Source organism: Vanellus vanellus (assembly GCF_965231255.1).
Source record: "Vanellus vanellus genome assembly, contig: HAP1_SCAFFOLD_466, whole genome shotgun sequence".
NCBI classification, from domain to species: Eukaryota; Metazoa; Chordata; class Aves; order Charadriiformes; family Charadriidae; genus Vanellus; species Vanellus vanellus.
The window spans coordinates 82,274-102,500 of NW_028127823.1; the positions used below are offsets into that span (position 1 = coordinate 82,274).

Sequence of the window (20,227 nt, forward strand, 5' to 3'; positions counted from 1 at the left end):
GAGTGGAAATGGCTGCCCCTGGCCTGGGTCTTGCCTGGCAGGGTGGAGGGGACAAGCGTGGGGCCTCCCGCGAGGCCCTGCCCAGCTGGGGACATCGGCGGGTGCTCTGCCTGCCATCAGTAGGGACCAGAGTGAACACGCCAGCGCTAGATCCACCCACCCAGGGCGAGGCTCCGCCGCCATCTTGTACGAGTGTTGGGAACGCGCATGCGCCGCGGGGAAGGGAGAACTAGAGCCCCCAGCGTGCCTTGCGCGGAAGGAGGTGCTCCGCGCATGCGTATGGAGCTCCGCGCATGCGTATGGAGCTCCGCGCATGCGTATGGAGCTCCGCGCATGCGTATAGGGCTCTTTCCCGGTTGCTATGGGAGCCGGACGCAGGTCTGCCTGAGCCCCAGCGGCCTAGGCCCCGGGGCCGGGAACCGGGGCAGGCCAGGGCAGTAGGGGCGGAGGATTGAAGCGGGACAGGGAGCCGGCAGCCCGCTGTGACCGCTATGGGGGGGGCAGGCGGGGGGAAAGCCACAGGCCAGGCTGCTAGAAGGTAGCACATTGGTGCTGACTGTGGGGGCCTGTGTTGAGGAAAGGTGGCCTCACTAGAGCCTGCTGTCCTTCTGGGGGCTGCGGGGGCCATCCCAGAGTCTTCTCCCCACACAACCCGGGGCACCCACCAGGATGGGACTCGGCACGTAGAGAGCTGCTGGAGTGCGGCCACAGCCCTCGCTGGCTTGCAGCCCACCAGGAAAGACTCAACTTGAGCCTTGCGTGGCTGGGCTCTGCCAGCACCCCAACCTTTGCTCTGCCAGTCACGTCTCACAGCTGCTGCTGTGCAGGGCGATGGGAGCAGAGGAGCTGGGCACGGCAGCAGCCTGGGCTCTGTCGGGGTGGAAGCGCCGACAGCCTCTTCAGACCCCCCTTCCCATGGGGGGACATGGGACAGAAGGGAGATAACAAGCCATGGGGTGGAGTGAGGGGCCACAGCACTTTTGTGGGCTGTGCAGGGGCTCCTGCCTGTGCTTTTGGAGATAAGACAGACCCTGTTTCTTGTTGAGGCCTTTCCTCACTTTGCCATGGCTTGGGGTCTTCTTGATCACCACCCATATTCCTTTGGGTGCTCCTTGGGTGGGTTTTATGATGTCCCTCTCCCGACCACTTGCCACTGCAAGAAGCCTGGAAACCTCCCTTGTTCTCCCCGCCATGAACCTGGGTCCTGGCCTCCAGCATGCCATCTCCCGCCAGATTTTGTGACAGTTGCTGTGAAACAGACCAGGAGGGCATCACCAGAGTGACTCTGATGGCCCCGCTGCTGGCACCTGCCCCGGGGCAGAGGGACTTTGCAGCAGCCACCAGGTGCAGGGGGACCGTGACACAAAGCTGGACCTGGGGAGGGTAGGGCAGAGAAAGCAGGGTGACCCTTCCCCTTTAGGAAATTCCCTGCCGGCTGCCTCTCCTCCTGGCCCTGGAGTCCTGCTGGGCTGGCTGGGTGGGTGGTGCTCACTTCTTGGCAGTCCACGTCCTAAATACCTCCGTCCTGTTCCCAGCTGATGAATCATGTCCCCCAAGTGGGAGAAGTTCAAGGGCCTGAAGTTCCTCCAGTGGGACAAGAATTGTCTGAACAAGGTGAGTGGGCCCAGCGCTGCAGGCAGCCCCCACCCCATCCCACCTGCCTGCCTCCCAGGACATGGCCTGGGTTATTGCTGGGTCCGGCTCTCCACTGCTCAATTGCAGGCTCGGGATAGAACCGATTCATTTTATTGATGAAGCAACAAACTGCTAGAAAGCTAGTAAGTTAAGCAATCAATAACCTGAATAATTAACAAACACATCCTATTATTAATTTATGGTTAAATGATTATGCACACAGCAAAGCTACTAATTATGGCTCTTAATCTTATGAACCCCACAGGACTGCTGTCGAATGAGAGCTCTATCACTCTTCCCTCCCCACTGCCTGTGGGGAAACTGTCCCATCAGAGTCCCAATGGCCTGGGGGGAGGCTGTGCCTGCCAGACCTGGCTCTGCAGGTCAACGGCGCTACAATCTGCACCCCTTATATCAGAAGATCCCCCCTGTGCTAACCTTTACCTGATTTTATACCTTATTCGCCATTTTTTCCATTTCTGGGCCCTTTTTGCTACCTTTCCACCTTCCTTTCTCCACCCAAACAGCCTGCTCCTAATTATTTTTTTTTTCCATGGGTCCCAGTTTTGTTTCATCCATACCCAAATTCGATGTTTTTGCTATTACTACCTAGGTAACTGTCATGGTTTCAGCTAGGATGGAGTTAACTTTCTTGCTAGCGGCTGGTGTAGTGCTATGGTTTGGATTTGGGATGAGAAATAGCGTTCATAGCGCGCTGATGTTTTCGGTTGTTGCTAAGTGCTCAAGGCCTTTTCTGCAACTTGCACCGCCCCGCCAGCGAGCGGGCTGGGGGGGGCACGAGAAGCTGGGAGGGGACACAGCGAGACAGCTGACCCCAACTGACCAAAGGGATATTCCATGCCATGTGATGTCATACTCAGTATATAAAGCTGGGGGAAGAAAAAGGAAGGGGAGGATGTTCAGAGTGATGGCGCGTGTTTTCCCAAGTAACTGTTACACGTGATGGAGCCCGGCTTTCCTGGAGATGGCTGAACACCCGCCTGCCGATGGGAAGCAGTGAATTAATTCCTTGTTTTCTTTTGCTTGCGTGCGCAGCTTTTGCTCTACCTATTAAACTGTCTTTACCTCAACCCACGAGTTTTTCCTCACTTTTACTCTTCTGATTATCTCCCGCATCTCCACTTGGGGGGGGGGAGGGAGGGGTGAGCGAGCTGCTGGGTGGTCCTAGCCACCAGCTGGGGTTAAACCACGACAGCCAACATGTGGCTCGAAGGGTTCGAGATAATGACAGGTTTGATTGGAATGTGCTTGGTCGAATTTATAGCTGTTATTGCTGTTTAGTTATTAATTGGCAGGCTCCCGTGCTTGCCACGGGGTTTGCTTGCCCTACTGTAAATTAGAGTTTAGTGCTCGTTAGTGGCTGCTTCTTGCTTTTGCTGCTTATCGTCGCGCTCCGCTGTGCCTGGGAACATTCTGATAACAGCAATGGCGATGCGCCTGGGCTGGCAGATGGCCAGGGCTGCTCTTTAGGCTGCTGTATTGGACAGGCTGGAACTTCAGTGTGAACTCGAGCCGAAACAACTCTGCAGACAACTACGGGCAGCTTTATATGGGATTCTTGGTTTGTTTACCTAGGAGTGTGGCCAGCAGGGTAAGGGAGGGGATTCTGCCCCTCTGCTCCGCTCTGGTGAGACCCCTCTGCTGTGAGGACAGGCTGAGAGAGTTGGGGTTGTTCAGCCTGGAGAAGAGAAGGCTCCAGGGACACCTTAGAGCCCCTTCCAGTGCCTAAAGGGGCTCCAGGAGAGCTGGGGAGGGACTCTTGATCAGGGAGGGGAGCAATGGGATGAGGGGGAATGGTTTTAAACCGGTAGAGGGGAGATTTAGATGAGATATTAGGAGGAAATCCTTGACTGTGAGGGTGGTAAGACACTGTCCCAAGTTGCCCAGAGGAGCTGTGGCTGCCCCATCCCTGGAGGTGTTCAAGGCCAGGTTGGACGGGGCTTGGAGCAACCTGGTCTGGTGGGAGGTGTCCCTGCCCAGGGCAGGGGGTTGGAACTCAATGAGCCTTAAGGTCCATTCCAACTCCAACCATTCCATGGTTCTATGAAGGCGTGGCTTTGCCACCCAGTAAGCCCTGGGGTGTGTTGGTGCCCACCAGGGTGGCACATCCCAGGCATGGGAGAGGACAGCAGTGAAATCATCCCTCTTCCGTTCTCCCCACAGACATGGAGAAGAGGAGAAATCCCACCTGCAACTTCATGATGCTGGAGACTGTGGTCTAGAGGTGAGCTCCCACAGACCTCCAGTCCCTGACAAGACTGCAGCTCCCATGGTCCCAGTACACCCCCCTACCCAGACCAACTGGCAATGGCATGCTCCAGCCAAGCCCCTGCCAGCCTGGGGACACCTTTGTCCCCAGCTCTCCAGCCCCGTTGGCTGCCACCCCCACTCCTCCCTCCCTCATGTTACCCGAGGGTATGGGTAGCCACATCGGGCCAGGGGCAGGTGGCACCGCCTGCTCTGTGCTGGCCTTGTGGCCACCCAGGTGGGCAGCAATGCACGTCGTGACTCCTCTTTGATTTTCTCCAGGTGCAGAAGACGGAGGACAAACCAGCATTGTTGCCCTCTCAGGTACCAGTGCCATGTCTACACCCATGCTCGCTGTCCAAAGGGCTCCCCCCTCCCAGTTTGGCCAGTCTACTGGCATTACTGGGTTCCCTGGCAGCACTGGCTTCTGGATCTGAGCTCACCAGCATCTCTCATCCTTTCTGTGCCTGGCAGGGGGTCCCTGGTGTCCCGCAGGGTCCGGTGGCCACGTCACGCTGCCTGACTCCCTGCCACCCCACAGCTCACCCGGGCAACGCGGATACAATCCAGCCCACCCTCGGCCAGCTGCATCCCAACTTCACTGCGGATTTCACGGACACCCCGGACCTGCTCAACGGTGAGTGGCGCTGGGGGCAACCTGCGGCCCTTCTCCCGTCCCCTCAGCCTGCTGTGAGGCATCCCACGTCACTTCTTGTATCCCCTGTCTCACTCTTGCTGTGGGGCAGAGCTCTGCTGCTCTCCTGTCCTTCCCCACCCCGCAGCCATGGCTCACCATTGGGGGTGCACCCCAACCCGGGGACCCCAAGGTGTTCTCTCACCTTCTCCATGGGGAGGACCAGTCCCTCCAGCTGGCATTTGGGGGGTAGGGTGGGGGCCAGGCTCTGGGCACTGGCATCTGAGACAGAAACCTGGCCCTGCCACAGCCCCTGAAGCTGTCTGTCTGTCTGTCTCTGCCCACCTGCTGGCATTCCCAGGGCTGGCATTAAACTCTGTGTGACAGGACAACCAGCCTGGCTCGTTCTGAGGGGGTGTACAGACCCCTGCCCTCCCCCAGCGCCCTACAGAGGGGTTTCACCCCCCCTTCCCACCCCAGGTGCCCCCCAGACAGCACGCGGCAGCCCCCCACCTTCACTCACACCAGCCTTTAATCCGCCCGGTGCCCCCCCGGGCTGCGGCACGGCTGCGGACAGTCCTGGCAGGGGGGGGTGTGTGACAACGGGCCCCCCCTCTCCTTCATCTGGTGTGGGGCACAGCAGCTCAGAGTTCGTACTCGTGCCAGAGGCTGTGGGGCAGAGCGGGGGTCAGCGGGTGCCCCCCACCTCTGCTTGTCAGTGGCGGGAGAGGGGGGCACCGGGAGAGGGAAGGGGTGCGCAATGTCATGTCCCCCCCTCTCCCCGCGTCCTGCACCCACCTGTAGGTGACATCGGGGTTGTCCCGGTGCTCCAGGAGGGCGTTGCGGACGGGATCGGGGGGGCTCAGCCCCAGCGCCTGTGCCCGCTCCCACCTCTGCAGGCGGGTGATACCTGCGGGAGGGTCACAGTCAGCGGGGCTGGGATGGGGGGGGGGGACCCGGGGGGGTCCGGGGGGGCTCTCACCGGTGCAGGGTCCGTACTCCCAGGCCAGGTCGAAACGCCGCAGCATCTCCAGGAGTTCCGGGTCCGGGGGGGGTGGCGGAGGGGAGTTCTCGGTGGGTGGGGGGGCGCGGGGTCGGACCCGGGGGTACCCCCTGCCCTTGACCCTGCCCTTGACCCTGCCCGGGGCTCGCCCCGGCCGCCGCCGCAGCGGGAAGGAGTCGGTGATGAGCCGGGGTTGCTCCATGGCCCTGCGGGAGCGCGCGGTTCGGTGGCGGCGGCGGCGGCCCCGGCGGCCCCCGGCTCCGCTCCCGCCCGCGGCTGCCGGGAACCGGGCGGGTACGTCCCGCCCCTGCCGCTCCCCGGGCGGAAGCGGCGGGGCCGGGCTGGGCTGGCGGGAGGGGAGGGAAGGGGGGGGTGGCCCGGCCGCCGTCACCCCCCAACCACCTCCCACCGGCTGTCGCCGCCGCCACACGAACAGTCACACCCCCCCCCCGGCTATCCCCGTCACCCCGCACACTGTCACCCCCCCCAGCCACCCTCATCACCCTGGGCACTGTCACCACCACCCCCAGCCGTCCCTATGAACCCCAGCAGGTGTCACCCCCACGGTCCTCCCCACCTCCCCGTGCACTGTCACCCCATCCCATCACCCTGAGTATGGTCACCCTTTAGCTGTCCCCATCACCCTGGGCACTGTCGCCGCCCCGGCTGTCCCTGTCACCCCCACTAGCCATGACTAGAGCCGTGACTCACGCCGTGCAGCCGTCACCCTCTGCCCCACGCAGCGCTCTGGCTGTGTCCTCCCCCCCGGGAAGCACAGCCGGTGACCCACAGGCGCTGGGCCTGCCTGTCCCCACCCCCAGCCGTGTTGACATCGTCCCGGGGAGGGGGACACAGCAGGTGCCACCAGCACAGATTTGTCTGAAGCTTTTCAGTCCTCCCTCGGGGGGCCGAGAATAGCTTTGGGGCAGTGCTGCGGTGCATGCGGTGGCGCACAGGGAGAGGGGTGACTCTCTGGGGGACACAGCTGCATCCCTCTGTGGTGACACCATGCCACCTGGGCCACCAAGCTGGGTCATAGCTTTAACGGCCGTCGCCAAGCCAGGTGTGAGAAAACTGGTGCTGAAGGGAGACACAACCCTATAGCAGCCATCAGAGACTCCACACTGCTTTTTTTTTGTTTGTTTGTTTGTTTGTTTGAGTTTGTTTTTTCTTCCTTGTCCCACAGCCTGGGGACTTCCCTGCCCCAGGGGGGGTGACCAGGATGGCCTCAGGGTCCGGCCCTGCCCATGCTGGGGTTGTGCAGGACAAAGTGGCAGAGCCCGGGCAGTCGCTGGTGGCCCAGTTCCTCCTGCAGCCGCTGCATGGCTCGGTTGCTCGTAGCCGTGTGCCCGAAGGCGGGAAAACCGCGAGCCTGCGCTCGGCGAGCGGCGAGGGTCAGCACTGTCCGCATGTGGCCGCGCCGGCGGTGTGCTGGCAAGGTGTAGCCATGGGTACCCGTGCCAAAGGGGTCGGTCAGGGTCCAGCTGAGGGGTTCCCCGGCCCCATCCTGCAGGCAGAGGTTGGGGAATCGCCCCAACACCTCTGCCAGGTACCGCCGGCTGCGCCCGTTCCCCCCGTACGCCCACGTTTCGTTCAGTAGATCCACGTGCCCCGGGCTCAGCGAGCCCACCCGTACGCTGGGGTCCAGCCTACGGCGAGGGTCGGCCGTCACTGGGGGTGCTGCCTGTGCTGGGGCCGGGGCAGTGGTGGGGATTAGGGCACTCACCGGGGCTCGGGCATGGTGCTGGGGTCAGGGTGTACGTAGGTGTAGTACTCAGAGACCTCCAGTTCGATGCCCTTGGTGGCCGCGATGGCCTGTGACACCGTGGCCACCCCCTCTTGCAGTCCTGGGGATGGGGTTGTCAGGGGCCCCCCTTCCCCCAGCACCCCCATTCCGCCCCCTCCCCCTCTTTCTAACCCCAAAACTCCGGCTGGGCCATCCCCAGTGTCCCCCAGGGCTCCCCACAACCCCAGTCTTTCTCCCCAGTAGCCCCAGAGTGCCCAGCACCCCAATTCCTGCCCCCAGTACCCCCCCAGCACCCCCAAATCCAACCACAATGCTCCCCAATGCCCCCATTAACCCCATCCATGTCCCCAGTTCCCCCCCAGCACTCCCAAGACCAACCACAGTGCCCCCACTAACCCCATCCCTGCCCCCAGTGCCCTCCCAAGTCCAACCACAACGCTCCCCAGTGGCCCCCAGTGCCCCCACTAGCCCCATCCCTGCCCCCAGTGCCCCCCCAGCACCCCAAGTCCAGTCCCAATACTCCCCAGTGACAGCACCCATCAAGCTCCTACCACCCAGTGCCCCAAGTCGTGCCCCCAATACTCCCCAGTGTCCCCCAACACCCCAAATTCCTCCACCAGTACCTCCCAGTGCCTCCAGTTCTGTACCCCCTGTCTCCCCAGTGGATCCCCCCAGTGTCCCATGCTCCCAGTGCCACCCAGCACCCCCAATCCCACAGCATGCCCGCTCCCTGCCTGCAGCGCTGCCCAGTGTCCCCGTCCCCCCACCCTCCCTCCGATGTCCCCCGTGTCCCCAGGGCCACCGAAGAGGTGGAAGGCGGTGTTCCAGCGCAGGCAGCCGGGGGTCTCCAGCAGCGCCCGGTAGGCGCCCATGTCCCGATAGAAAGCCGCGTGCATGTTTCTGTAGCAGTCATCCGCCGGCATCTGCGGTGGGGCACCCATGGGTGGCCCTGAGCCCACCTGCCACATGCCAGGGCACCGTATCTCCCGCCACCCCCCAAAAAACATCCCCGCCGGCCACCTCTCCGCTGCGCCGCGCCAGCACGGCACCGAAGTGGGGCCAGGAGTCCACCGCGACCTCAAACTCGCCCGGGTTCCCCCGGTTGATGTTCATCACGGCCCCATAGACCTGCCGGGAAAAAGGGGTCAGAGCTGGGACACACACACACACACACGGTGATGGGGGGCAGATTTGGGGGTCCCCCGGGCTCCCCGAGCCAGCACAGCCCGGAGGGGGGCCCCCCCCAGCACCCTGCCCTGCCCAAAGATGCCACCCTCGCCCCATAGGGCCCAGTGGGGTGAAGGCAGAGGGGGCGGAGCCTAAAGCCAAGCTGCCCTCAAGTGGGCGTGTCTAGGTGGAGTGGGCGTGGCTAGAGCAGGGAGGGGCAGGCAGGGAGTTTAGGATTGGCTGCATGGCAGCCTGCCTGGGTTGGGATTGGCTGGCTTGCATGTGAGGTCTGGCTTGTGTGGGACTGGAAGGGGATTGGCTGGCTCGGACCAAAGCTGGGCAGTGATTGGCTGGAGCAGAGTCCAACTGGGCTGGGATTGGCGGGCTTTGGAGGCAGCCCTGGGGTTGGGTGACGCCCAGGAGCAGCCTGTCCTGGACTTGGGACACCGTGGGGGGGTGGCAGGCGGGGGGACAGGGTGACACTGGGGTGAGGGTGAGGAGGTGACATGGGGTCCCCATCACGGCACGGGGCAGGGGTGGCAACGGGGTCCTCATCACAGCATAGGGCAGGGGTGACAGCGGGGTCCCCGTCATGGCACGGGACAGGGGTGACAGCGGGGTCCTCATCATGGCACAGGGCAGGGGTGACAGCGGGGTCCCTGTCACCGGCAGGGCGAGGGGCAGGCTCCTCCGCAGGACCCCCTCCAGGCGCTGCAGCTGGGCCGGGCAGGTCAGGATGAGCATGGTCCTGCCGAGAGACCCCGCGATAACGGGGTGACAGGACCCCCAGGAGGGGACACTGTCCCCATCCCCATCCCCAACCCCATACCTGTCCCCATCCCCTCCAGCACTCACCCTGCAGCAGTCCGAGGTCCCGCGGAGCCGTGGGGCAGGCAGTGACACCAGCAGGTGCCTGCGTTTGTGGGGCAGGAGGTGACACTGGCGGGTCCCAGGGCCACCACCAGCCGTCACGGGCCAGCAAGTGCCCCCCTGCCCGGGGGGTGGCCGCACACGGGGGCAGCGGGCAGGGTCCATCCCACCAGGCACGGGGCCAGCCCTGCAGCCTGCTGGGGACAGGTGCTTGGCCGGGACACCCTGCCCCACAGCCACCAGTGCCCCACAGCCACGGGATCTTCAGTGTCGCCGTCTGCCCCACGGATCCTCGGTGTCACCGCCTGTCCCGCAGCCACGGGGACATGCTGATCCTGACGTGCCCAGGCCAGCTGCGGCATCTGGAGGAGGCCCTCCGGAGGAGCCTGCCCACCACCCTGCCGGTGACGGGGACCCTGGGGACCCCCTGCCTCATCCCCCTGCCCTACCGGTGAAGGGGACCCCTGTCCCCTCCCTCCCCTCCATGCTGGTGGTGGGGTCTTCAGAGTCCCCTATGCCCTCCCCACCCAGTGCTACTGGTGATGGGGACCCTGGGGACCTCCATGCCCTCCTCTCCATCCTGCCAGTTGTGGGGACTCTGGGGACCCCTCTGCCCCCCCCCCCCAGACCTGCTGGTGACGGGGACCCTGTGCTGGTCCCCACATGGTACACCACTCCCCCGTGTCTGTCCCCCCCCAGCGCTGACCCCCCCCATCCTGCAGGTCCTGGGGACCGTGATGACGGTGGCCCGGGGGAACCCCGCCGGCCATGAGGTGCTGGTGGACTCCTGGCCCCATTTTGGTGTTGTCCTGACCCGTCTGTGCCCAGAGGTGCTGCTCGGGGTGTCCCCACACCCTGACAGCACCCCACACACCGCAGTGCTGGGGGGGAGGACAGGACACCAAGCTCAGACGCTGTCCCCTATCCCCCAGGAGAACAGGGACCCCGAGGACTTCTACGCCAACCAGCTGACGGTGTACTACCGGGACGAGGGGGCTTGGAGGGCGCTACTGGGAAGCACCCAAGCGGTGGACTGGACGCGGGCCTTCCAGATGCAGGGTAAGGAGGACACGGGGAAGTGGGGGACACACACACACATTGAGACACCCTCTTGCCCGCTGTGCCCCTGCCTGGGCTGAGGACGCTGTCCCCCAGGGATGCAGGACGGGATGTATGAGGCGGTGTGCCAGGCGGCCGATGCCAAGGGGCTGCGGCTGGAGACGTACCGGTACCAGGCGCTGCTGAGCCCCCGGCCCCCCCGGCCCCGCGTGCAGTGAGTGCGGGGGGGGGGGGACACGGTGGCACCAAGGGTCCCAGGCACCTCCTTGGGTGGCACAGGGGTCCCAGTCACATTCCTGGGTGGTAGAGGGGTCCCATTCACATCCCAGGGTGGCACAGGGGTCCCCAAGCACAGCCCAGGGTGGCACAGGGGTCCATGAATACATCCCCAAGTGACATGAGGGTCCTTAAGCACATCCCAGGGTGGTACAGGGGTCCCAGTGATATCCCTGGGTGGCACAAAAGTCCCCAAGCACATCCCTGGTTTGCACAGGGGTCCCCAAGGACGTCACAGGGTGGCACAGGGGTCCATGAATACATCCCCAGGTGACACACAGGGGTCTCCAATCCCATCCCTATGTGACCTGAGGGTTCCCAAGCACATCCCTGGGTAGCAAAAGAGCCCCTGAGTACACCCCTGGGTGTCACGGTGGGTCCCTGAGCAGATCCCTGGGCGGCAAGGTGGGTCCCTGGGTGACATGGTGGGTCCCCCATCCCATGCTGGGGTGCGGCAGCTCCTCCGTGCCACCCCCATGTCCGTGCCATGGTGGGGGAGTTCCCCCGTCCCCCTCTCTCCTCTCTGCCCCATTACAGGGTACCTCCTGGACTACGCCTGGCACCCGTGTCCCCGTCCCATGTCCCGCTGCTCAACGCCACCTGGGGTTTTGGGGGCAATGCCCGCAGCCACCGGTTCCTGCTGGGACTGGTGCGGGCTCTGCCCAGCGCCTGCCTGCTGGGACCCCGCTCCCGCCCCGTCTCCTGGTCCCTGCTGGACCCCCTGGGCTGCCTGAGCCACGGCTACACGTTGCCTGCCTGGCGTGGCCAAGGGCTGAGCGGGGTGACGCTGGGTGCCCTGGGCCGGGAGCTGCATGCCCGCGGCTTCCCCATTTATTTGGGGGTGCTGCCCCAAAACACCCCCTCGCAACGGGCCGTCCGGGCCGTGGGCTTTCTGCCCCAACCCGGCACCTTCTACACCGTGGTGGTCACCCCTCGAGTAGGACCCGGAGAGTGGGGGGCACAGGGGTGACCGTCACCACAGGCTGGGGGAGGAGGCATAAAATGGGGCCACCCAGGTCTGGGGGGGGTGTCCTGGCTCCCCACCCTGCCACTCCCCAGCTGGGGGACACACAGATGACACCCCGAGCCCCACTCTGAGCTCAGAACCTGGGGCAGCTACCCCGTTCACTCTGGTCCCTACTGATGACACCACCGGCTCCTTGCCCCACTGTGGCGTGGGCGGGGCAGGGTGGGGAGGGGGGAGGGGTGCTGGAGAAAGGCTTTTTATTCGTTCATACAAGAATAGATCTTCTGCAATAAATACCCCAATAAATAACATCTCCAATAAATAAACACTCATAGACGCACTGGGACAGCAGCCCTGGGGCCTCGCCTCCAGCCCCGCCCACTGCAGCCCCACCCTCCCGGGGGGCGGGGCTTGTGGCTTGCTAGGTAACCATGGGAGAGGCGTGGCTTGGGCAACAGGGCGGAGCCTGATGTAGGGAGGAGGCGGGGTTTGCTACACAGGCTTATTGCCATCCCAGGAGGGGCGGAGCCTATCGCTCCTGGGGGAGGGGCTTGCTGCAGGGCGGGGCAGGGCTTATTCAGGGGTTGGTCCTTTTGTGGTGGGCGGGGCTTGGACCCACTCTTGGGGGTGGGGCTTATTGCTACCGTGGGGCAGGGGGAGGAGCTTGGTGAGGTGGCCACAGTGTGGCGATGGGGACACCGTGGTGGCACCACCCCCCTCCTCAAGGCACAGACGGTGGGGACATGAGTGGCTTTGGTGGCACTTTGGGGTCAGGATCCCCATCCCTTAAGGCACAGCGTGGTGACAGAGAGGATGTGAGGTGGCTTTGGTGGCACTTTGGGGTCAGGAGGCCTACTCCTTAAGGCACTGTGATGATGGTGGGGTTGTGGGGTGGCTTTGGTGACACTTGGGGTGAGAAGCCCTGTCCCTTAAGGCACAGTATGGTGATGGTGGGGCTGTGGGGTGGCTTTGGTGGCACTTGGGTTCAAGAGCCCCATTTCTCAAGGCATACTGGTGATGGAGAGGGGCCATGGGTGGCTTTGGTGGCACTTTGGGGTTCAGGAGCCCCATTTCTCAAGGCACATTGTGGTGATGGTGGGGATGTAGGGTGGCTTTGGTGGCACTTGGGGTCAGGAGCCCCATTTCTCAAGGCACACTGGTGATGGAGAGGTGACATCGGTGGCACTTTGGGTCAAGAGCCCCATCCCACAAGGCACAGCAAAGTGGTGGTGGGAACATGTGGTGAGAAGCCCCATCCCCGTCCCGGTGAGGCGGGAAGGGGGGGGACACGACACACCATTGGAGGGGGGCTCAGAAGCCCCGCGCCTCCAGGCGCAGCGTGACCACAGCGGGTGGCACCTTCTTCTTGAGGCGGTTGAAGTCCTTGGCCGAGCGCCACAGCCAGGTCTGCAGCTCCTTCAGCAACCAAAAATCATCCATCTTCTTGAGGAAGTCATTGGGGGCCACGGGAGTACCGGGGGGCGCTGAGGGCCCGGCGGGCCCGGCGGGTAGCGGGTAACCCAAGGAGGACATGACACCGGCGATGCTGAGCACCAACCCTTGTAGGCTGGAGCAGAAGTGGCCGAGGCGGTGCCGCAGCTCGGCGGTGCCCGCCTGCCCGTCCAGCGCCCGCAGGTAGCAGAGGAGGCGGCTGTAAGCGCGGTAGTTGGCGGCCAGGCGGGCGTTATCGGTCAACCCGCGCCACAGGTCCAAGTCCACGGTGGCGCTGGGCACCCGCTCGGCACGCGCCAGCCGCGGGGGGTTGAAGTCGGGCTCATTGAAGGGGGGACCCAGGTAGTTCAGCTGCAAGGTACGGGGTGGGGGGGACACACTGAGGACGGGGTCAGGGTAGGGACTGGTCCCCTCCTCCCCCTGCCTCGTCCCAAGTCCCACAGTGCTCACTGTGTCCCACACATCCCAGGTCTCTGCGTCCCCCAATCTGGACATGCCCCACCTCATCCCAGGTCTCCATGTCCTCATGCCCACCATGTCCCAGTCTCCATGGTCCCCACGTCCCAGGTTTCGGTGTTGCCTATTTGGGCATGGTCCCCCTTGTCTCAGGTCTCCATGTCCTCCTGCCCATCATGTCCCCCTTCCCATTAGGTGCCCAGTCTCTATGTCCACCAGGTGGACATACCCATTATGTCCCAGGTCTCACGCACACCATGTGTCCCCCCAGTCTCCACGTCTGTCACATCCCAGGTCTCCATGTCCCCAATCTGAACATGCTCAACAAGTCCCAGGTCTTCAGATCCCCCTGCATACCATGTCCCCCCTGCCCATCAGGTTCCCAGTCTCCATGTCCTCCACATCCCAGGTCTCCATGTCCCCAGTGTGGACATGTCCTTCAAGTCCCAGGTCTCCATGTTCCACTGCACACCATGTCTCCCTGCCCATCATGTCCCCCTGCTCATCCTGTCCCAGGTCTCTGTGTCACGCTGCCCACTGTGTCTCCAGGCTCCACGTCCCCCACCTCCCAGGTCTCAGTGTCCCCCAGCTGGACATGCCCGCCACATCCCCTTCCTTTTCATGTCCCTGGTCTCCATGCCCACCATGTCCCCAGTCTCCATGTCCCCCTGCCCACATCCCATGTCCCCCAGATGGACATGCCCACCATGTCCCAAGTCTCCATGTCCCCCAGGTGAATGCGCCCACCATGTCCCAGGTTCCACATCCCCCAGGTGGACGTTCCCACCATGTCCCAGGTCTCTCCATCTCCCTCCCACCCACAGCCCCAGCCTCCATGTCCCTCTCCCCATCACACCCCCAGTCTCCCCATCATGCCCACAGCTCCGGCCAGCGGACCCGGAGGCACCCATCGGTGGGCTCAAGCCCCCCCCCCCCCCTCCCCCCCCTTCCCACAACCAGCCCCACGGCACTGCCACCCTTGGCACCACTTGGCACCCCCCCCACCGCCACGGCGGAGGCTGAGCCGGCGGCACCGGGGGCACGTCAGGGCAGAGATGGGGAACCTCCGCGTGATGCGGTGCTGCCGGCGGGCAGGGAGAGGCAGATGCCTGCACCCCTGCCTGCCGATGAGACATTTCCTTGGCCGCCGGCGCGGGTGCAGCCGGGCACGGCAGGGGAGACCCACAGCCCCCCCGGGGAAGGAGGGGCAGCGCCCGCACCGCTGGCACCGGGCAAGGGCACGGGAGGGCAAACACGTCAACCCGCAAGCGCAGGGCGTGCGCGGCAGCGCACGCGTGTGCGGGGGAGTCACGGGCCGGGAGGATTGGCGAGGATGAGCCTTGTGCGCGCGCACACGTGTGGGTGCAGGGACACCGATGCACAAGCACACACGCGTGTGCAAGCACGCACGAAGACACTCCAATGCGCACACGCATGTGCAGGCACGCACGCATGCAGCCACACTGATGCACAAGGGCACGTGTGTGTGCAGGCACACACACACACACACACACACACACAGAGAAGTGTGCAGGCACACGTGAATACACGCACACCAATGCATACGCACACATGTATGCGCAGGCATCCCGATGCACACGTATGTGCAGGCACACACGTGTGCAGCCACAGCAGTGCACACCGGCACACTCCCACTTGTGTGCACACCTCCCCCTGGGGGGTGGTGTCCCCAGGGGGTCCCCACGTGGTGGCAATGTGGTGGACGCTCCCTTCCCCTCCCCGCGGGGATGTCCGATGCACCTCCGGGGAGGACGGACAGTGGGACACCCGCCCTGGGTGCCATGTGGGCAGGACAGCGGGGCACAGTGCGGGTGACACCCCCTCCCCCCGCCTCCTCCCCTACTCACATAGGTGCCGGCGAGGGTGCGGAGCTGGTGCTCCAGGTAGCGGGTCAGGTCGTAGGTCTTCTGGATGGACTGGCCGGCGCCCAGTTCCTCGGTGCAGTTCAGGGCCGGCAGCGCCGGCAGGTTGCAGAGCGCGGCGCACAGGAAGGTGAAGATCCCCCAAGAGTCTCCTGCAGGGACACGGTGCCTTAGGACACACACACACACACAAAGTTTGGGGGGGGGGGGGGGGGGGGCACCTCTTGCCACCCCTGGGGTGACAGGGACACCATGGCTGTGGGCACGTTCCCATGTGCCGGAGGAGCCCCCGTGTCACCCTTCAAGTGGGGAAACTGAGGCACGGAAGGGCTACGTGTAGTGGGGACATGGGGTACCCACACCTGCAACGGGGCACCTCAGCATCCCTGTGGGTACCGGGTGCCTCAGCATCCCCCGGCACAGGGCAGTGCGGGGGACCTGCAGCCGTGTCGCCGGCACAACCGGTGCACCGGGGCACCTCCCCCCCCCCCCCCAACTCCTTGCCGCACTGACCCCCGCCAGCACCGCCGAGCCCCGGGCTCCCCTCCGTGCGCTCCCGCCCGCCGGCTGCAGCAACAATCCTTTATATGGTCTGGAGCGAGCGCGGCTCACGGCACTCCCGCCGGGACGGCACGGCCGGGTTATATTTGGGCACGGCGACTCACCCCCCATCAATGCCGGAGCGGGATGGGCATCCCGCGGGGCTGCCGGCAACCTCTGCCCCGGTGGGGACCACCACGGCCATGGGGAATGGGGGGGGGGGGAGGTGGGACAGGGACCCCCAGGGGTGGCCGGAGCGTGGGGTGACCTTTGCCGAGGCTGCCGGAAAACCACCGACCGGGTCCCCGTCATCGCCCCTGACGTCAGGGCGGCCTTACGAGCTCCGGCTTCGTTAGCCGGCGGTTGTGCAAAGGTCGCGGCCCGCGGCCAGGATGCTCCCAGCCAACTGGCACCTCTCGGCACGCGGGAGCTGGGCTTCCCGGCAACTCCTCCGCCGGGAAGACCCACCACCGGCACGGCTCATCACCGCAGAGCTCGGCGGGGCTCCCGGCGTGGGCAGCGCCCGCGGGAAGGCGAGGCCGGTGGGAGCCCTGCGGTGCCCTCGCGCGTCACCGCTCCCCGTCACAAGCCGCCGGGAGGTTTGGAAACCCGGGAGCAGCCAAGCGCCGGTGACGCACGAGGGTCCTCAGGGACACCCCCGGCTCCGGCCGTGCCAGCCCCGCCGCGGCGGGTACCCGGCTGCCCTGCGCCTCCGCCACCGGGTGCAGCAGCGTGTGAGTGTGCAGCTCCCCTGCGGGTGTGCAACACACTGCTCACGCCTGTGATGCACTCTGCGGGCGTGCGACGCACCGTGAGGTTGTGGGGGGTGTCACACAGGCACGTGAAACACCGTGCGCGTGTGTGATGGACCTTGCAGGCGTGTGACACCACGCTGGTGCACAAGACAGTTTGTAAGTGTGCGACACACTGTGCAGGGGTGCAACACACCATGTACGTACGTGACACACCACACAGGTGTGCCATACACCGTGCAGGAGTGTCATGCACCACGCAGGCGTGTGACACACAGTGCACGTGTGGGATACACCACACAAGTGTGTCGATGCACACTGCGCAGGTGTGTGAACACGCGGTGCACGCGCGATGCACTGCAAAGGTGTGTGACACACCGCAAAGGCGTGTGACACACCACATAAGTGTGTGACGCACCGTGCAACGCACTGTGCATGCGTGGCACACCACGCCTGTGACACACCATACACGCATGACACACCGTGCAAGTGTGCAAAGCGCCGCACACACATGACATAGTGTATAAGCGCGCGCCACACCACGCCTGTGCGACACACCATAGACGCGTGCGATGCCACGCCTGCGCATGATGCAGCGTGCACGCGTGACGCACCGCGAAGGCGTGTGACGCACCGTGCCCGCGTGTGACACAGGGCGCGTGCCGGCGCAGGCACACCGTGTGCTTATCCCCACCCCGCGCCGGCGCCCCGACACGCAGCCGTGCCCCACGGTGGGCACGTGAAGTCGCTTGCCCGTGGCCGGGCCCCGGCGTGCCGGTGCATCCCGACGCATCCCGGCGCACGGAGCGTGCCGCTGTCCTGCCTTGCATGCGTGCAAACGTGCGTGGGACGGGCGGCGGGGGGGGGCCCCGTGGCGGTGACTCACCCACCCCCGGGTGTTTGCTTTGGCCGAGCCCCGACACCGCTGGGCTGGCCGGACCCTCGCCCGCCGCCGGCTCGAGTTTCCAGCGCGGGATTTACACCAGCCCCGGTGCTGCGGCGGCCAAACCAAACACAGCCGGGGGGGGAGCGGGGCCGGGGGGGAGCGCCAGGGCTGGCAGGGAAGAGATGGGGATGGAGCCGCCGGCAGCGGCCGGGCAGGTGGCCGGAGCACGGGATGGAGGAGCACGAGGAGGAGGAGGAGGAGGGAGGAAGGTGTGTGGCGGAAGGGGATGGCTGATGGCCAGGAGACGGTGGGATGCACGGCCGTGGTGGTGGCACAATGGTGGCCATGGCATAGCGGTGGCGCAGACACGGCCATGGCACAGCGGTGCGGGTGGCACGGTGGTGGCCACGGCACACTGGTGGCACAGACGTGGTTGTGGCACAGCAGTGGCGCAGACGTGGCCATGGCACAGCGATGTGGGTGGCACAGCAGTGATGGTGACTGTGGCACAGCAGTGGCACTGTCACAGCCACGGCACAGCAATGTGGGTGGCAAGGCGGTGGCCATGGCACAGAGATGGCACTGACATGGCCATGGCACAGCAGTGGCTACGGCACAGCCATGGCACAGACACGGCCGCGGCACCTCAATGCGGGTCGCACAGCAGTGATGGTGGCCACGGCGCAGCGGTGGCAGTGGCCCAGCCGTGCCGGCTGCCCCGCGGAGCAGCCGCTCTCCCTCACCCAGCACGGTCACAGCGGCTCGGCGCCGGGCGGAAAATGTCTGGGCACCGGCACAGACAATGGCGGCGGCGGCGGCGGCGGCCCGGCGGGGAGGAGGGAGGCGCGGGGCCGGCACAGCTGGATCACGGTGACGTCGGAGAGGAAGAACCCGAGGGTTTCAAAACCGGCCCTGGAGCTTGGCCAGGATGCTCCCAGCCCACGTAAGCAGCTCACGGCGTGGCTGCCCGGGGTCACCCATTTGGCCCCGGTGAGCCGGGGCGACCGGGGACATGGGACTGGGCACCCCCCCGGGCAGTGCCGGCAGCACCGCAGGGCACCCACGCTGCCGGTGAGTGGCAGGACCCACCGGAGGTGCCGCGGGCATCCCTCGGACACGCGGCCGGCAGGGATGTTGCTCACCCACCTTTGGTGGGGATGCACACGGCGTCCCCTGCCCTGCCGTAAAGCCACCCACCCCTTCGGTGGCGCGGGTGGCCGGCGCTGGCCAAGACCTCCTGGCGAGCGGCCGAGGCGGGAGCGCAGCCGCCGTGCCGGGTGAGCTGTTCCCCGGGCATGCTGTGGGCAGAGCCGCCGAGGTCAGGAGTGACCACAAGCCACCCAGAGCCGCTTTCCCGAAACCCTCGTGGCAAAGCGGCTCCCCGGAGCGGAGGCGGCAGCCGGGAAGGGGGGGGGGTGAGGGGTGAGGGGGACAGACCCTCGCACCGGAGCCCCCCCGGGCACGCACGGAGGCGAGCCAACCCCGCGGCCCCCCCGGCACCGTGGCGGGAACCGCCGTATCTGATGGGCCGGTGTCCAGCGGCGAGCAGAGCCCCATCCCACCCCGCGGCCCCATCCCCGGCGCTGGCTCTCGGGTGCGAGCCCAGCCCGGGGAGGTCCCGCGGTGGCCAGGCGTGACCGTGGCATTGAGGAAAAAGTAGCCCTGCCTGCGGGCAAGGCTGGCAGCGGTGCTGGCCAGGCTGCCTGCAACCCCGACCGGCAGCACTTAACCCTTCCCCGTGCGCCGTCACGGGGCCGTTTCGCACACACACACACACACACCCCCCACGCCCCACAACGTGGCAGCCAGGCTGTGCCCGCTGCTCCGTGGGTCTCGGAGTGGGTGATGCTCAAGGGTACAAGGACAGACGCCTCTGTGTCCCCAAGCTGCTGGCATTTAACCCTGCTGGGGCTGGGGAGGTGACGCGGTGGCACCGGGTAGAGCCTGTGAAGCCGTGAGGACGTTCCCGCTGTGCCCCATACCCGGACATCAGCGGTCCCCGAGCAGTGATGGGAAGGACACGTGTCCTTGCTGTCCCCCACAGCAGCCACGGCCACTGCAGTGGGGTCCCCATCCCCATCCCATCCCCATCCCATGGGATACCACCTGCCTGCTCCCACCCCGCACCTCCATTCCACCCCCTCTCCCTGCTCTCTGGGAACCACCAAAATTCACCAGCCCTGCCTGCGGACCCTCTGCCCACCGTGTCCCCAATGAGTCCCTGTCCCCACATGGCTCCCGGCGAGCGACGCCGCCGTGCCGGGTGCGTGCGGGGATGGGGAGCGGGTGGGGGTACGGAGGGGTGGGGGGGGAGCACGTCCCCCCCTGTCCCATCCCGGCCGTTCCTGCGCTCGCAGCGCTGAGTGTTTACATCCTGTCTCCTCCGTGTGTTTATAAATGCGGCCGCGCACGGGAGACTCCAGCGAGGCCGTAATTAGCTGGGCCTGGATTTCCCATCCGGCTCCAGCCAGCGGCACGATGGAAACACCCCCGCCGGCAAGATGGAGAAGGGGGGGTGTGTGTGGGGGGACAACAGGCCCCTAATCCCAACCAGACCCCACCGCCCCGCACGCACAGCCAGCCCGGCACGGGCATGGCACCCACCGGCACCCCGTGAGCCACGCAAGGCGCC

General features: G+C 65.3%; 4 protein-coding genes across 5 annotated transcripts in view; 1 reads left to right on the plus strand and 3 right to left on the minus strand.

Annotated features, from left to right (window-relative positions):
* Window positions 1-5,035: 5,035 nt before the first annotated feature.
* Window positions 5,036-6,373, minus strand: LOC309684937 (DNA polymerase delta subunit 4-like; the record flags this gene model as incomplete). Its single annotated transcript, XM_082500773.1, has 4 exons — window positions 5,036-5,206; window positions 5,336-5,447; window positions 5,520-5,886; window positions 6,356-6,373. The coding sequence occupies 4 exons, from the start codon at window positions 6,371-6,373 to the stop codon at window positions 5,182-5,184; spliced, it is 522 nt and encodes a 173-aa protein (XP_082356899.1). The 3' UTR covers window positions 5,036-5,181.
* A 325-nt stretch (window positions 6,374-6,698) lies between these two features.
* On the minus strand, window positions 6,699-9,198 carry LOC309684945 (glycine N-acyltransferase-like protein 3; the record flags this gene model as incomplete). Its single annotated transcript, XM_082500781.1, has 5 exons — window positions 6,699-7,189; window positions 7,267-7,387; window positions 8,090-8,210; window positions 8,308-8,415; window positions 9,121-9,198. 5 exons carry the CDS (start codon window positions 9,196-9,198, stop codon window positions 6,769-6,771), a joined length of 849 nt encoding a protein of 282 aa, XP_082356907.1. The 3' UTR covers window positions 6,699-6,768.
* Window positions 9,199-9,650: 452 nt separating this feature from the next.
* LOC309684938 (glycine N-acyltransferase-like protein 3) lies at window positions 9,651-11,821 on the plus strand (the record flags this gene model as incomplete). The annotated part of the gene is made up of 5 exons (XM_082500774.1): window positions 9,651-9,728; window positions 10,047-10,154; window positions 10,257-10,383; window positions 10,480-10,552; window positions 11,107-11,821. The coding sequence occupies 5 exons, from the start codon at window positions 9,651-9,653 to the stop codon at window positions 11,627-11,629; spliced, it is 909 nt and encodes a 302-aa protein (XP_082356900.1). The 3' UTR covers window positions 11,630-11,821.
* A 1,116-nt stretch (window positions 11,822-12,937) lies between these two features.
* Window positions 12,938-20,227, minus strand: part of LOC309684944 (cardiotrophin-like cytokine factor 1) — a gene marked incomplete at both ends in the record, with an annotated part of 10,400 nt that continues 3,110 nt past the window's right edge. For both annotated transcript variants that reach the window (XM_082500779.1, XM_082500780.1), the window contains 2 exons: window positions 12,938-13,429; window positions 15,403-15,569. In XM_082500779.1, the coding sequence (XP_082356905.1) occupies window positions 12,938-13,429; window positions 15,403-15,569 (659 nt within the window). The remainder of the gene's footprint in view (window positions 13,430-15,402; window positions 15,570-20,227) is intronic.